General features: G+C 39.0%; 1 protein-coding gene across 1 annotated transcript in view; it reads right to left on the reverse strand.

Moving 5' to 3' along the window:
* Positions 1–538: 538 nt before the first annotated feature.
* LOC146655767 (protein eyes shut homolog) overlaps positions 539–17,953 on the reverse strand; it is a 95,092-nt gene continuing 77,677 nt past the window's right edge. Inside the window, exons 10-18 of the mRNA XM_085428894.1 lie at positions 17,446–17,618; positions 11,198–11,380; positions 8,641–8,807; positions 7,550–7,694; positions 5,392–5,566; positions 4,967–5,139; positions 4,685–4,846; positions 2,175–2,781; positions 539–734 (exon numbers count right to left, since the gene is read on the reverse strand). Of these exons, the coding sequence (XP_085285020.1) occupies positions 539–734; positions 2,175–2,781; positions 4,685–4,846; positions 4,967–5,139; positions 5,392–5,566; positions 7,550–7,694; positions 8,641–8,807; positions 11,198–11,380; positions 17,446–17,618 (1,981 nt within the window). The remainder of the gene's footprint in view (positions 735–2,174; positions 2,782–4,684; positions 4,847–4,966; positions 5,140–5,391; positions 5,567–7,549; positions 7,695–8,640; positions 8,808–11,197; positions 11,381–17,445; positions 17,619–17,953) is intronic.

Below are 17,953 nucleotides of genomic sequence, written 5' to 3' on the forward strand. Positions count from 1 at the left end.
TTTTTTTATTAATTATTTAAAGAAATTCTTTGTCTAAAAAATGTATTAAAACCAACTAGGTCAGAGGTGTTAAAAATGAGGCCTGGGGGGGGGAGAATCGGCCCAGCAAAGACTCCGATCTGGCCCACTGGATGATTGGGAAAAGTGAAGGAGGGCATGTGTTTTTGAGTAAAGTGTATTTTTATAACTAAGTTTTACAGCTTTTCCTATTGATAAAGACCTCCCCCGTGGCCATTCTTGTTAAAGGAACGAAGTAATAAAGAAACAAATGATAGGAATGTGCCTCTTTTTCACCAATCTATAGAAATTTTGGTAAACTAATATTTTCTGTGAATTAACAAAAACATTGAGCTACCAGAATGGTTTCCATATTTTCATGTTAACATATAGAAAAAGTGAGACGTGCTGTTGAAATTGTACTTTTTATATTAAGATATCTCAGGGGTTTAATGTGTAGGTAAACATCTTTACTCTGACAGAAAGGAGAGATTCACTCATCTGGTCCCTTCAAAATCAAAGTGGTCTGTATGTGATGGAACTAGATGTTAGCATTGCGACCTTGCAGCAAGAAGGTCCTTGGTTTGAATCCATCATCTTGACGGGGAACCCCCATGTAGAGTTTGCATGTTCTCCCATTGTGTGAGTGGGTTCTCTCTGAGTACTTCGGCTTCCTCCCACAGTCCAAAGACATGCAGTTTGCGGGGTTAGTGCATCGATGTTTCTTTTTGTTAGCTCTTAAGCAAAAGAAAATGGATTAACAAGATGGGTAGATGGGTGTCATGTTAAGTTTTACCTTTTGTTTGGAAAGTGATGTAAATCAGAAAAGTCAGCCAAGGAATCAGAGAGTTTAATTTGTCCTTTAACACTTTAAATGTATATGTTTCATCAAACTGAATTTTAAGTGCAACTCAGAACTGGTATGTAAAGTGTTGAAGAAACAAGTAGTACAATTCAATTGCTTTAAAAAACAGGACTATATGCAGTCCTGTGAAAAACTAAGTGCACTCCACGATTCAGTACTTGGAGGACTACCGTTAGCGGCAGTCTTTAAGTAACTTTAAATAACTACTCTGTATGACTATCAGTATCTCACATCAGTATGAAAGAATTATGGCCCATCCTTTACAGCATTCCTTCATCTCTTTGAGTTTTGAGGGTATTTGTTTTTGCACAGCTCTTAAGTTTCCACCACAACATTTCAGTCAGGTTGAGGTGATTGATTCTGTTGTAGATTTGCTGCTGCACTTGGGATCATTGTCCTGTTGCATGACACAATTTTGGACAATCTTTAGTTAAGTGTACAGAGGAGTTCATGAACGACTCTGATTAGATGTCCAAGTCCCAGTCGTCACCCCTCCACCACTGTGCTTGACGGTTGGAGTCATCTGTGTTGATATGCTGTTTGGTTTTCAGCAAATGTGCTACTGTGCATTACAGCCAAAAATCTCCACCTTGGTCTGTATGAAGAACATGAAGACGGTAAAAGTGCACTTGGATTTTCACATGACTAAATACTAGAAAACACAATATCAACTACCTTAAAAGGTACATTTCCTACTGTTGTAAAGACCAGAACTTGCAGTTTCACTTACTCGTTTCCATCAAAGATATTAAAACCTTCACTTTTTTTAAGAAACAGCCCTTGCTTGGTATCTCCAAACAAACAGACATTTCTAAGATTCCCCGCAAAGCCATTTGAAAACATTCCCAAGGTCACAACTGATATGTTTCTGTACAGTTCAAACCCTCCAAAGTAAAACTGCCCCCCGTAGTTTAAGGCTACATATCGCTCAAATGGATCTACATTTTCAGAGAGGATCTCCTGGCTGTTCAGTAACACTTGAATAACAGTGCTATTTAGAGATATAGAGACATTGTGCCATTTGTTACAGCAGAGAGTGAGATTTCTGAAAACCAATGGGAAGGAAAGTCTTTCTCCAAGATTGACTGTTATTTTAAGATAGCCCCCTTCAAGTCCAACTGCAAGGTGGTCATCATCTTCGTGTTCAGCCTTTCCCATCCACATGATCAGACTGTCATTGGAGACTGTGAGAAAGCTGAAAGAAACCTGTGTGTATTTTAAGTTTCTTGTGTTGTATTTAGAGTCCCAGTATTTAACAAAAGAGTTTCCAACAAACTTCAGAGTGCCTGTGGACATTTCCTTGTCACAGTACCTCCCGGTCCACCCTAAGGGGCAAATGCAGTGATACGAGGTGACACTAGATGCCACGCATAAGGAACCATGTTTGCAGACGTTGTTTACACAGCTCACAGACTGGTTACACACAGAACCGGTCCATAATGGTGGACATACACAAGTGAACGAGTCACTACTTGTTGCCCTGCAGTGACCTCCATTCTGGCACACCTTGTACCCGCAGGCTGTCCCATCCCAGTCACCTATGTTGGCCCCACTTAAAGCTCCCCTCTCTGTTAACTCAAACTCTCGATCATTGAGTGTTATCTCTCGCAGGCCACCAGTGAAGCTCACAGGATCCCCTTCAGTTGCATCCGTGGAGACAAAGCTCAGAGTCGACACGCCTCCGACGAAGACGTCAGTAGCAACATCGAGTGTGGCCATGCCTTCAGTCACATTTTCTCTAACTTCCTTGTTATCCAGACTGAGGAAGCCTCGGTTACCAGTTCGGCCAGCCTTAACCGTGAGCCAGGTCCTGCCGCTTAAGTCCACTTGTTCAGAGGACTGCAGGATGTGGGTGCCGTCCCCAAGATTGTATCGCAGCTGGACAAACCCAGATGCCAGTGAGAGGCAGAAGAAGTCTCCTGTGGAAAAAACAATTTATGAGTAACTTGTTTGAAAAAAGTAATTTCTTCTACTTTTACTGTGGTAAAGATTAGTATTAATATTAGATGTGCACAGTACTGTCTTTTAACTAAGGGCATTATTATTGATTTTTTCAAAACTAAAAATTAGACACAGATGCAGTTAGGCCCACAATTTTTTGACCAGTGACTTTTTAAAATTTTATTTTTGTAGTATTTTTTTCTCTACACCGCAGTGTATTCTAAATTGAAATACAAAGGTTCAGCTTTAATTCAAAGGTGCCCTCTATTTTCAGAATTTCAGTTTTATTTTGAAAAGTAATTGGACAAAATTATTGTTCTGTGACAAATACATAAAAGATCTGGAGTCGATTCAAGATTTTGAAACTTTATTTGGTGGCTTTTCTTTGGAACTGAACAGAAGACCCCAAGAGATGTTAATGGAAGGAGAAGGAGAAATAAACCCACCAGAGAAACAGCAAAAGCTTGTGGCCAAATCAAATCTCAAATTCATCAAATTTTGATGTATTATTACTATATTACTAAAAGAGCAAATGCACTAAAGTGAATGGTTGAGAAAAATACCTTCACAATATCGAACCAAGTCGAGAACACTCTTGAGAAAGCAGGCTTAAAATGATCAAGATCTGCAATCAAGAGACGCCTTCACGAATCGAAATGCAGAGAATTTAGAACAAAGTGCAAACCAGTGAAAGCCAGAACTGGAAAGCCAGATAAGACTTTGCCAGAAAACATCTACAAGAGCCTGCACAGCCCCCCCAAAAATTCTTTGGGCAGATGAAACCAAGATTAACTTGTACCAACATGATAGGCAACAGAAAACCATGGAGAGGAAAAGGCGCACCTCATGATCTGAAGCACACCACATTATCTGTCAAACACGATGGCATGGGCACGTATGGCTGCGGGCGTCACTAGTGTTTATTAATGACGTGACTGCTGATAGAAGTAGCGGGATGAATTCTGGAGTGCACAAGGCTACGCTCTCTGCTCAGATTCAGTCAGATGCTGGAAACTGATCTGCTTCACAAATGGATAATGAGCCAAATCGCGCAGCAAAAGCAACCAAAGAGTTTCTGAAGCCAAAGAAATGGAATATTCTTCACCTGATCTCAGTCCAATAAAGCATGCTTTTCAGTTACTGCAGACAAAAATGAAGGCAGAGAGACTTCAATAACATTGTCAATGATTTAAAGTCACCTGTGGTGCTGTACAATGATGAAATTAGATGAAAAAACCTATAGACCTAACTGTATATAAAAAATAAAGGATGCATTCTCTTTGTGTCTCAATATTTCAAGGCCCTCTCACAGGTGAATATGTCTGTGGGTTGTAAGTGGTTGAACTAAAGACATATTTATTTTATTCTCTCCCAACTTGTCAGAGCAGCATGGATTGATTGCCATAAATAAACTCATTGATGAATTTAAAAATACCATTTATGTCATGATTAATAACTCCAATATTTAGATAAAAAGTTTCACTTTGACCTAAGTTGGCCTGAATTTTGTTGTCAATCATATGACACTCAGCAGAATACTGATATACACAGTCGACAACGAGAGGATTTGACATTATAATTTAAGAAATAGGACCAAAGCACCGTGTTCTACATTTTTAATGTCAGGCTTAAGGAAAACAAATAAGAATGTGTAATAAGTATACTTAACACTGAAATTATATTCACCATATTTAAATTTGAATGCTAATTTTATTGGGCATGAACTACTAGCTACACATAGCAATTGGTATGTGTAATGAGTGCTGTGGAGGCAGGGCATAGAGGGGTAAAAGAGCAAATGGCCTAATATGTTACAGCAATCATATTAATTAACACAGTGTTAATAAAAGCAAAGCTTCCCTAAATATTAATTGTCCTCACCAGCTCTGGCACTGAGATGTTGCGCAATGTAGACGAGGATGCCATCAGGTGATAACGGCTGGAACTGCACTTGCAAATCAGTCCTGTGTCTTATACTCATAGGTGGGAATGACATCCAGGAGGAGAGGTTAGCACTGAAGAATGGATCACTGATGGTCACAGCTGAACAGAAAAAAACAATTTAGCAGTTAAAGAATTTAATAGCAAAGGCCTTATTTAAAAATATGAATTTAATAAAAATATAACAGATGCAGGTGAGGGTCACAGCTTCAGTGAGGCAACCTTTCTCACAGTAGACTCCTGCTGTTCCCAGGGGGCACTGGCAGGTATATCCATTCGGCAGAGGGATGCAGGTGGAGCCGTGGGCGCACAAAGGAGGGGGGCTGTGCTCGACATCACACACTGACACGGTCTCGGAACAGAGCGCTCCCTTCCATCCAAATGGGCACTGGCAACTGCAGACGGGCACAGTCAAACACTGTGTTAAAGCTTGTGAACACCGTCTTCCCCTTCTGCAGCATTCACACAGCGAAACCGGTTTTCTGTTTGTTACTAAAGCATAGTCACAATGCATATGGAAATATACATAAAGCACAGCGTTGTTTACTGTATTGTGCTAATTAATAACACCTACATGCGTTATTCATGAGGAGACTCATTAGAAACAATTGGAAAATGAGCCCACGTAGAGTTTAATTTGCACTTACTACACAGATGAGCCGGAATCCACGCACGTCCCGCCGTTCCTGCACTTAACGTGAACGCAAGGGGTGACGCCACACTGACCCACGCTGCGCCCAAAGGCTGGATGACCCGCAGGTTGTCCCAGCGCTTGGAACTTTCCGTCTCTCCTTGTGCGAAAGTGCACATCAAAAATGCACCCTTTGAAAAGAACAAACGCATCGTGAGATAACCTGCGCACAAATCAGAGGTGCATTTCATTTCATCTTCAGTTTCCTTCTCCGGTCTTTCCCTAATAGGAAATTATAAGATGAAACGCAACACGCTTTACTGTCTTTGTACGGAGATCAAAAGGTATGCATACTAAAATCTGCCCAACACAAACGAAAACACGTCTGACAATGTGTGCACGGTTTGAAATGAGTTTCTTTGATGGGTGTTTATTTCATCATGTGAAGGTTTCACGCTGGGAGACATACACTTAAACCCACAAAACTTTATTAGATGTTAACTCTCAGATTGCAGTTCGTCTAGTTCGCATCCAAGATGCCCGAGTTGGAAGGACTCGAGTCCAATGTTTTCCCACCATGAAATCACGCCATCACACCTCTCTCTCTCGTCGTATTTGCTTATTGGTTTCATAATTCAGTTTTATCAAGACAATATTTGTTTTGTTTTGGCCTGCACCTGCAAAGCACAAGGCCTTCTATAAATATAAGGCCTGAACACAGCCCTCGTAGTCATCTGCACATGCAGACTCCCTTCTCTCTGCTGCATTAGTCACTGGCATAAACAGGATGCAGGAGAAATGTCATGCTCATTCATGAATATTCATGGCATGATGCTGTCTGCTTGGCAGACTCGAGTGATGGTTGTGGTGCCGCAAACACAGACCATCAAAAAGCGAAGCAGATTCATAAGGAAGATTATGCGAGATAATTATTTTTGTTTCAGCTGTGCGCGCATCGCTTCTTGTAAAAGAACCTCGAAAGCTGAGGTCTGAAGTCGAGCGAGCCTTCCCGTGTGTGCGGCAAAGTTCTTTTTTCGGGAAACATTTGATTTACAAAACCGGAAAATGATTTTAAAACAACATTTTCTAATGTCCCTGATCTTTGCAAGTCCAAGAATGAAAGGTAATTAAGCTCAAAATCTTTTAGGAAATCTAATAAAAAACATTTCAGCATCAAAGCGGTATGAAATCAGAGTTTTCAAACGCCAGGCTCGATAAACATCCCCATTTCTGTATATTTGATCAACAGCTTAAAATGACTGATTTTTTTTTTTTTTTTTTTTACCCACACAGCCTCTTCTTCCTTCTTTCCACAGGGGAGTGTGGATCTTTTGATAACTGGGAGTGAAGTGCATTATCAGTGTGTTCACTGCCAGCCATCATGATTAGGGCTTGATGAAGGTCACACAGATCTGATTAGGCTCTCATGAGTTCTCATTACATCCTGAGTAGAAAGGTTATGGTTCCACCAGTGTTGCCTGTCTCCGGTAGTGCTTACCATTACAGGGAACTGTGATAGCCTAATACCGCATGGGCAAACTGATGCTTTATCGCAGCTGATTTGATTTTTGAAGGCTTATTTGCAGAGTAGAAAAATGAATCAGATGATGATGAATAGGCAAACACAAAAAATCGCTCAAGTCCTTAAAAATAAAAAGCTTTTGTTCACCCCAAATGGATCTGCCATGACATTTTATAATAACAAGGTTCACTGCTGTAGTGCAGAGACTGCTGAATATGGTTGTGATGATATTCATAGCTGTTGTCATCGTTATGGTCATGGCAATTTTGCGTCACAGCTCTGCACATTAGCAGGCAATATGAATGCTCTGCAAAAAGCATTCCTACATGAGGTCACCTGAGAGAAAGCATAAATGATGTTGATGATGACAAAGATTATTTGGATAGCACCCTTGTTCAAGTGACTTATCAGCAGAGGAATGGATTTACACACAACACACTGTATTGGGTGCAAAGCAATTACAGGGCGCAGATACAATCAACCTCAAAGCTTTGTTCCGGCCTCATACACAGTCTGAGCCTGTAACTCCCTTTTCATTACACACCTTCCCCTCTGCTTACAAAAAGACAGAGATCCTGGGAGAAACTCCAAGCCACAGTGCTCTTATTCCAGATAGCAACGCTGCGTTCTAATAAAGCCGTAGCAGTCTTACCCTGAAAGCCATGACGGAACCTGGAGCCAAGTGGCAGTAGTTCAGGGGTGTACTCATTATATCCACCTACAAAGAGCTGGTTGAAAACATTGAGGCCCACCAGAGGTCCTGGAGACAATCCTGTCCTGTTACGTTGGCCGTCAACCTGAAACACACGTAGTAGAAATGTCAATATTCAAGACGGCTCACTGTCAGTGAGGGAGCACACTTTCTATAATAATCTGCTAACTCTGCAATAAAAATCTGTGACCTGGGATTCGTAACTGACTGATTCAGCGTATGTCTACTTATTAGGGAGCAGCTACTATACATCCCTGAAACCGCCTCCTTTGAGGCAAGTCGCCAGGGATCTCAGCCCTCGCTGTCTCGATAGTATCTATCCTGCAGCATGCGGATTTTCCCAAAGCATTCAGATAGGTGCAAAAATATATATAAAAATCACTCTTACCCTGATCATTGGACTAAAATTATCTGTCGGTACAAAAAAACCTGATGTTTTTCACGTCTGTATGGCAACATTTATCAGCCCTCACTATGAAAACAAGGCAAGATAAAAACTTACGTGCACAGTAAAAACAGGGCTCACTGAGTGGTTTATCACAGTTACTGTAAATCCCTTCTTCCAGTAAATCTATTATACATTCAATCCCTCAGTTAATCTTTGCATCCACTTTTAATACTCTTTGCATTATCTATTCAGATGTTCGAGAAACCTAATGTGTACAAACGGCAGATAAAGATAAGTCTGATCTACAAAATTAAAAATGAATGAAATAGAATTGACTTTAGCAGAGTCCCATTAAGCGATTTATTTTTCTAATTTCTTAATTGGAAGGACCAAAAGACCAAACGAAGCAATCAGTATTTCAAAAGAAAAATATTTAGAACTTTGTGTATCTTGGTGTTGTTTTGATTCTTTAAATATCTTGTGAGCTCCTCAAACTTACCCTGGGACTAAATGATCATGTGCCTCTAGGCTGGGACGCTCTATTTTATTGAAATGGTTACATGATTTAATTTGAATGTCTCTATACAGTAAGCACACTAGACATATACAGTTACCAAAAGGGACACAGTCATCTTCAAATCACCTTCAGCCATCCTGTTTTCTTAGACCTTCCAAACGTGACGGTGTGGATGTTGATCTGATGGTTCAGTCGATCACTAACGATGGTTGCTATCCCCGATCCGAGGTTGAATCTGTGTACAAGTCTTCCGCTTTTTAATCCCAAAACAAGGAAGTCGTCCCCATCATTGCCTACAAAATATGAAGAAAGTTACCCTCCAACACAGTACACTCAAAATACACAGGCAAAATAAAGTGCTCCACTTTCATTAATACATTTACATACTTTGACTAAACACAATGGTTTTCCTAAATGGATAATTTTATCTTAATAGAGTGAGAACTGAAGAACAGCTATTCCATGACCTCCAAACAAAAGAGTCCAGCTGCTGTGGAGTCATAAAGTAGTTTTCTACTGAGGTGGGACGATGTGTAAAGGCTTTGTTGTCTGTGAAGCTCTTTCAGTACAACTTGTGAGTGATGATCTGTTGTCTGTGTGAGACCTATAATGGATTAGCTGAACGTTTGAGTTGTATGATAAGGAGGATGTTGCAGAAAGTTAGCCAATCTATCTCTGATTGATCTATATTCAAGTCAGATGTCTGGAAAGTAATTCTTGGAGTCAAAATGAACACAGTTTCAGTAAACATAAAAGGATGAAGTTGTGGAAGTCTTGAAAATAATTTTTTTTTAGTGGTCTCATTCCACTGTTTGTCCTGGCGATTAGATTTATAGGGTAAGTTAAAAGTTTTTCTAAGAGGGTCTCGGTTCATGAGAGAACTGCAAATAAAAAGATGCTCCGGGCTTTTTTACGTCTCTTAATGCAGCGAAATTCGTCATTGATTTTAAACGTAAGGTTATGACAGATAGTTGCACGAGAAGACGGAGATAGTCTGAGGTCAAGTGTGTCGTTTCTGCTTTCCACCAGGCAGTGAGGATGATATTTATGGTGAGAAATTTAAAGTAGCTGTGGGTCTTAACTGATTTATCTATGAATAAAATATGTCGAATGATTTTTAAAAAGAGTATTTTCAATATGAAGTCCGGCAGAGCTGGAGTAGTTTCTCCAGTGTTGACTATAATGAACAACAGGCCCAGCGGTGCAGTAATAGGGATCATTGCAAACGTTATATTTTCAGGAAAATTTAAACTTTGATGTTGGAAATGATATAAAAGACAGATGAGTTTAATCAAGCCAACCAGATCTTGTTTAATGATATTTAGTAGTAAGTTTGAAAATATAAACCGGGCTTGTTAAAACTTGGATTTTGAGATTTTTAATGGACTTTAATGGCTGTGTGAAAGAAGCACGGCCAAAGCTGTTAATCAGATAGTGGACTGACAAAGGATGATACATTTGTTATATCCAATATTGCTTTCATCTTTCATTCTGTTTAATGGCTCAGGGAAGCAGTTCTACAAAAAAAAAAGCAAACTTATTTAATACTACTCCTTATATAAAATGATCTAGACGGCCATTTGTTGGTGGTTACAGATGCAGATGTGTATTCATAAGATATGAAAAAGGATGGCCTGGCTTTTCAAATACTCTCGTTTAACATTTTGTTAAAATTTCATATGCCAAGTCAATTAATCAACGCAGCTTAGGTCGACTTCAACTTTGGTATGATCTCTCAGAGAATTTAGGGACACAGGCAAACACATTTTTAATGATTGCAGTACCCCTATTCTTCATTGACACAGTTGATTTGTTCTTCCTCAAAATGGCAGCAAGTTTTTGACAAGTGGGGAAATGTTTGGAGACGTATGCATATAAATTTACTTCTAACTGCCTGGTGACAAACGAAGTGCTCAAGCTGCAGACATGAAACCTGCTGCCGAAGGTTCTGGAAGAAGAAGTAAGAAGGGCAGGAGAAGATGATGGTGTTTGATGGCTACGCAGTTTTACTGCTTGGCCTCAAAAATATATTGCACCTTTGAATTTGTAACATTTCAAGAATGCTCTTCAGTTGTTTGAGTCTTTCATCATTCATATTACTCTTATTTTTTGTGCCTCCACCTTGATGGCTCTTAAAAGAAACAAGTGCACAAGACCCATGATCTAGTGTTTCTATTTCATTACCATCATTATTTTTTTATTATTACTTTAATGAAATATGCTGAGAACAAAGGCATAGCTTCCAAATCTGGCTCCACAGAAAGGAGACCCTGCTGACCCCAAAACAGTGCACATTTACACCTAATAGTCCATCTAATTTAATTAGCTGTTTAATTATTTTAAGAAGCTCGGTTCACGTGTTGATTTTAGCCGAGGAATGCTTCTTTTGAAAGTAAAAAACAACAAGCGTTTAGAAATCAACAAAGTGTTGAACTCATTAATTCCTGAAAATCTCATAAGAAAGAAAAATCCTTAGGGAACGGAGGATCTCAAAGACTTGTGGAACTCCATTAGACAGCCATTATCATACACAGCAGGTGACACTAAATTGCACTAGTGTTTCTTTCAAAATCCTCAAATCAGTTTGGAAACTAAAACCAACAAAGCAAACTTCTCAAATTGTTTTTTCACTGGAGCTCATAGATAATGTAAACTGCTATCCAAGTGTCAGGATTGTGCTCACCTTGTCCTTTACGTCCAGCAAACAGCATAAGGTTGTCTTTGACGGCAGAGGAACTGTCTGCAAGCGTAAACTTCAGCTTGAATTCGTAGAAGAAACTGAGGCTCGGGATGGAGGAATAAGCCACGAAGGAGGTGTAACCAAACTCATCACTTCCACTGAATCTGGGACGAGTGATATTGACGGCTGCAAATCAAACACATTCAGAACACGCTCGAAAGCTCACATTTGTACTGTACATGCTTATGGATTAGCTGCTGCAGGCTCTGCGGTGCATGTGTGTTCATTTTGTTCAAAGTAAGAAGTCTGATTCATCATTCACCTCAGAGCCTACCAAAAGATGGCACTATTGCCACACAATACAGACCAGGAGTTGGTGAAACGTTTCCTCATCCGTTGCTCAAGCATGATGACCTGTTTTCAAATACTACCACCTTTTCTCATCCTATTCTGTTTTCATTAGTAGCTGTTTAGGAAGGATTCTGCCAAGCAAGCTTAGCATCGTACCCTTTGTTCACAAGGGTATTGCAATAACCCCAACGATATTCAATAACAGTCTCAAGTTTACTTATTCTGAACGCATCGTTGATTCAGTAATGATCCTGCTTGTACTCCATTTCAGCATACCCATCCACTTGATTTTACACAGGGGATTCAATGTGAATTTGCCCATGCTTATTGAAAACTACATGCCGCTACGTGGTTGTTGTTGCAGTGTGGATTCAAACACAAAACTGCTCTTCTTCACTCAAACACCTTGCATATTCTTCTTCAGCCCCAGGAGATGGCTTAGAGGGCTTCAGAGCACCCCTCCGCGACTGCCCTCAGCTCTGTTTGGCTGCTAAATTATTAATAAACCCGTAAATGCTTCTGTTATCATCTCCAGTCTGCTAGAGCTGGTTGTGTTTGTCTATTGCTTCTTGTAGTGTAGTGGCCACCATGTTATAGAGCCAACACCTATTTTTAAACTGTGCTGTTGTTGATTTGATATTAAACATGATGCTTTTCCCCTATAATAACAACTAAACTCTCTTTTTCTTTCCACATCGGCACCCTTAAAATATATATGTTTTAAATGAACTGCTGTGTTTCTATGTGAAATAGTTTATCCCTGTAAATACATAATTTGACCAAAATTTATCATGAAAATGTATTTCCATACTTTGACTGACTTAACATTTGTGCCATTGCTTATGAAAATTGTTCTTTGTGTAAGTGGTGAACATTTCATCTTTAATTAAACAGCTCCTTTTTAATTACTGAGCATCTTATCTTTCGAGACTAAAAGTTCCTTACTGTATAGATCTAATGCACCAAAGTTTCTTTTATTTTGCATATGTTGTTAATTTTGTGTCATCCAAGAGACATAAAACAGAGCTAATTTAAAGAACGCCACATATTTGATATGTTATGAAGGTCCAGAGCCTAGATCTCAGCATTATTAAAGCAGTGTGCAATCACCTTAAATTAGATGAAACAAAAAGGCATCCAACACCCAGAGAAGAGCTCTGATTGGTCTTCACGAAGCCTGGGGGATTATTCCTGAAGACTACTTAAAAAATGACAAGAAAGCTTCTCTAAGAGAGCTCAGGTTGTGTTAGAAGAACAGTGGACATAACTTCCCATTTTCATAGCAAAATATAAAGAAATAAGAGCTGGTTGTTAGAGACCTTTGCACATTACTGTACATCTTATGTTTTCCTGTTACTCATTAATTTCACTAAGCAGTTACTACTACATTAATAGTATATTGGCATACAGTTCCCATTTATAGTTTCCTTTAGCTAACTCTTGTACCTACTGTTGAGTGGAACTGGTGGTTATGGAACATATTATTAACAAAGAAGCTTATGGACTGCCTTCACGAAGTGCATCCATCTGTGGATTATAACACCACATCCTGTCGAATAATATTACATGGCATTTGAACTTTGCTGTGTGTTTGTGTAATACTGTGCACAGGAGCTGCAGAGGAAAAACAGAGTGACGTGCAGCTCTGGATCGTGAAATGAATTCAGACATAAAACTGCATGTATACAGTATGCAGCTCAGCTGAAAAAAAATATTGATAAATAAATGCTGGGCAAACAACACCTTCTCAGTTTCTATAGAATGAAAGGCTTAGAAAAACTTACACCACTGCTAAACTAAATTGCTAATCGACAATAATGTTGCACTTTGTTCAAAGAGTGAAGCTCTTTAAGATTGATTATATGCAAATGCAAAAAAGACATTAAAATAACTCGTGAAGGTTAAACAAAGTTGTTGAACTCTGCAACATGTAAAGTCTTAGAACTTTTTGAATTTATTTGGCCTTATTTGATTCATTAAGACTTGCATGGCAGGTGAAGAATTTATAATTGTCAGCTGATGACTGCTAGAGCTGATGGTAGCACTCAAAAACCATGAGCTCCTCTAAGCAAGTACTGAGATCTGAAAATGAAGCTAATTGATGCCTACAAAGGAGGGAAAGGCTATAAAAAGATATCACGGCGCTTCAAGCTTGCAATTTCTACTCTATGAAATGTCATTAAGAAGTGGCAGAGGATGGAAGATGTGGAAGTCAAGACAAGATCTGGAAGAGCAAGAAAACTTTCTGATAAAGCTGTGCAATTTGCTATGCTGAAAGACAAAGCAGATCCATGGGATGGGTTAGCTGATGGCGTGCAGTGTGTTGATAAACAGGGTATGCATGGAACAACCTTACCTGTGTCACCATCCCAAAAAGTATTCAACTAAGGTTTGCTGGAAACTGTCAAAAGCTAAAGTTAAAACCTGGCTCCTAAAACCATATAATACCAATAGTATTGTATGGTTGAAGAAAACTGAACCCAATTTGATAAGACGTCGCACTGGAAATGCACTGCTTTAGGGTTGTGTGGCACCCAAATTTTAAATGGATAGAAAAAAATCATTTCAAGTATTGCATGAAAGCAAAAAAAAGAGAAAAAAACAACAACTTAAAAAACCCACCAAAAACCTGACAACAGGATAATGATCCCCCAAAAGGCTGATAATCCAAGCTGAAATAAGAAACACGGACTAAATCTGAAAGGTCCATGACCTGCACATGCCCTGAACATCTGTAGTCAGAGCTGCGTGTGCAAAAAAACCCCCAGGAAGTGTCCGTGAACTAGAAGTGAACTTCCAGAAAGAGTCAAGAAGACGAAAGTAACACAAAAATTTCATGAAATCGTTTTTTCCCCCTTTTTTGGCACAGTTCAAACATAACAAAATATGTCATTTCACCAATTTGACACATAAAATTATAAAGATGAAACAGCATTTAGCTGTATAATTACCAGACAAGACTAGTGTAAGACACACACTATAGCTAAGTGTGGAGTAAAATATATAAATCTGTATCTGTAAGAACATGTGCTATACTGACAGTATCATATACTGAAAATGCGGTACATCATTTTCCATGTTTTATTTCTATCAATTCCAATCATGAATCTTTAACAGGAGGTATTCCAACTTGTGTACAAAGGTACAACATTAATATTTCTGAGTGAAGGCATCTTCAATACGCATGAATGTTTCATGAACTTGATTCTGGAGGCATTTCAGCTTTGCTTCCTAGTCTTGCCTTTCCTCCATTTCCTGGTTGTTCAGACCACCTGATGGGAACTGAACCAAAGAACTGAAAATATGACATTAAGAAAACAAATACAAACCATATTGTTACTGTTTCATCTGTCCTAATAGACACAATAGAAGGACAAAAATAAATAAAAGACGGCCCTGCTGCCGTGCTATCACGGCTGGTATTTTGCTAAGGGCACCACGTTAGGAAACAAGCTCCAAAGTAGCAAGTAGTCCTGGAAGGCAGGAGACCTTAGGAGTGATCAGTTTGTCTCTGATCTTGTCTGATGTTATCAGGATTAAAATTCAAATGTCAGCCATATACTTAGTGTGAAACTGGAAGGTTAAATTTCTGTGTTTGGCATGTGGGTGCTGAGATTCTGACAGGGGCTGTGGCATGGCTGAGCGACTTATATGCCAAGCACCCTGCTGCCACCACAGCCAGTTTAGTCAAGCAAAACCTTTTGTTTCTGAGAACCATGACCTGTGAAGCCCTCTTCTTTATGGCATTACTTTTTGGAAAACAGTCACATAAAATAATACAGAAACCATCATAGAATAGAAAGATAATTGTATGAAATTAAAAAAAAAAAATCTATTTAATCTTTTCTAGGTATCTCATTTTTCTAAAACATTTGACTGAAATCAAAAACATTTTTAAACCACGTTAGCTGTCATGGACAGTGAAAGACAAGGATGCATTTTACTCAGTTTATAGGTTTAGTCATTCATTTTGGGATATGTTAAGTATCATTTGTAAATCCATCATGCTATATTTCAAAATTAAGGATTTAGTGGTATGTCACTGCATGCTCATTGGCTAAAGACTCGTGAATCACAACTTGGTAGCCAGTGATAACTGAATATAATTTGTAGTTTGTGTTGCACATCTGTAGTAAAGAATAACTTAGTTATTGATATGGCACAATGCTACGTGACCTACACTAAGTAACCTTTGTGGATTTAAACACCTCCAACATAACAGCGACCGCCACCAATCAGAGACGTTGCTCTTTCAATTTAGGATTGTGGGTAGAGTTTACATCTTTAATGAATGTAAAAAAGAAAGAATTGGGTGCACAAGTTTGAATTTATGTAGGATTTTCTCTAAAACATACAAGATTAAACTTAAATATATACATACAACACCACTAATATGTGGTTCAATGTTCCTCAGCAAGCTGCATCTTGACCAGAAACATTTGATAGCTTCTGGCACAAGACTGCCTGGATATTTAACCACTCTTCTTGGCAGAATTGGTGGAGTTCATTTAAATAGTTTGGTTTCCTGGCACAGACCTGGCTTTTTAAGGGTTGTCCAGAAATTTTCACTTGTGTGAGGTTAATGTTAGCCTGATTTATCTATTCAAAAAAACAGTTTTGATGTGTGTTTGTGATCATTGTTCTGTTGGAACATCCAACTTTGTCAACTGTCTATTTGTTGATCTGAGGTGAAGTTGAAGAATTTGTGCAATGTCCCAGAACCATAGGCAGCAAAATAGCCCCGGCGCATGATGCTACCACAACCATGCTTGACAGCCGGTACAGTATTCTTAGGTTTGAATGCATCACCTTTACTTCTCCAAACAATCTTTGTCTCATCAGATCATAAAACCTTTGTCCAGAAAGCATGTGGCTTTTCGATTTTGGAGCAGCAGCTTCTTTCTTGCTTTGAGTCAATGGTGATGTAAAACTTAGTTCACTGTGGACAGTGACACTGGTGTTCCAGGAGTTTCCAGTTGATTCCTGAGTTGTTCCTGAACATCCTAATCAAATTTCTCTCATTTCAAGGTGACAATCTGGCTCTTCTTCCAAACATTGGCAAAGCATCAACACATCTGAATAACTTGTACAATTGTTTGAAGTGATGATATTTGAATTTGCATTCCAGAAATGGCTCCAAGAGACCTTCCCAGCTTTTGTAAATCTACAATTCTCCTTAGATCTTCAGTAAGTTCTTGAATTTTCACATTATTTTGAGTATTTGAGTGAGTGCTCTCAAACAAATCTGACCTGTAGTCAATCATGATCACTAACGAGAAGTTAATAAACCTGCCTTGTCAATTTAAAAGACACTGCAGAACCTTCAGCACCTCTTGTTAAAAGATTTAAGTAAACATTTTATATATTTGTGTCGCTATAAGGATTGTTTTGATCGCTGAATCATACAAAGCTACTCTAGTATAGTCTGAGAATAAAAATAGGAAGTTAGAAATTTGCATGATAGTTCTCAATTAAGTGTCAGCAACATTTGCAAATAGTACCAAACACAAAAGTTATTGTAGTAAACTGCTTATAACCCTTACATTTAAAACACTACTAATGCAGAGGAGCAGCCTGACATAAGAAAAAAATATATATGTGAGACAGTGCTGAAACGACAGCTGTTGGGAAATAAGATCTTATAAACTTGAAATAGGCTAAAATATTCAAACAAGTAGCCACAACTTTTGTCCTGATTATCTGACTCCATGGATGGAGGAAGATTTTTTTGCTTTTTCAGCAAAATTTGATTTCATTAATCGTTTTATTTAACAACAGACGCTGATTCTACCAAATGCTCAAGGCTCTAATTCACTACATGTCTGCAGATCACTCTCTTAATGAAGCTGCTACATCTGCCCTGCATTGTTCCGTGTGTAGCTGCTCTGTGAATCACTTACTTTGGTCACACAGCAGACCCTGTCTTCCATAGGGACACAGACAAACGGCCTCTAATGGTGACTTCGGGATGCATGTGGCTCCGTGACTGCAGGGGTTGCGCTCACAGGAGGTGAGCTGGCACAGCCGTCCGGTGTATAATGGGGGGCACTCGCAGAACCAATCCTCAGCATCACTAAATGTACAGACAAGCACGTACAACATATAAGAAGTGGAGTGAAGCTGAAACTACGCACACTGAAATGCATAATTTCAAAAGAGCATGCAATCCATGAGATGTCGGCTATACACTTAGTGACAGTGGTGGAGAAAAATATAAATCCCAAAGGTTTGGATGTGTGAATCATAGAAGTAGCCGCAGGAAGCCAGCATCATTAGCGTACAACATCACATGTACGCTAACCAAAAACAAAACAAAACAGAATTTTTTGGCATGTCAAAAAACCTAAAACCAGATTTTTCTGTCTAATTTCCACCATTAAATTGTGTACTTTCTCTCTTGGCAAGAAG

Source organism: Rhamphochromis longiceps, linkage group LG13 (genome assembly GCF_057381845.1).
Source record: "Rhamphochromis longiceps isolate RC_006_pf linkage group LG13, R_longiceps_female_GT1.1, whole genome shotgun sequence".
Classification (NCBI taxonomy): domain Eukaryota; kingdom Metazoa; phylum Chordata; class Actinopteri; order Cichliformes; family Cichlidae; genus Rhamphochromis; species Rhamphochromis longiceps.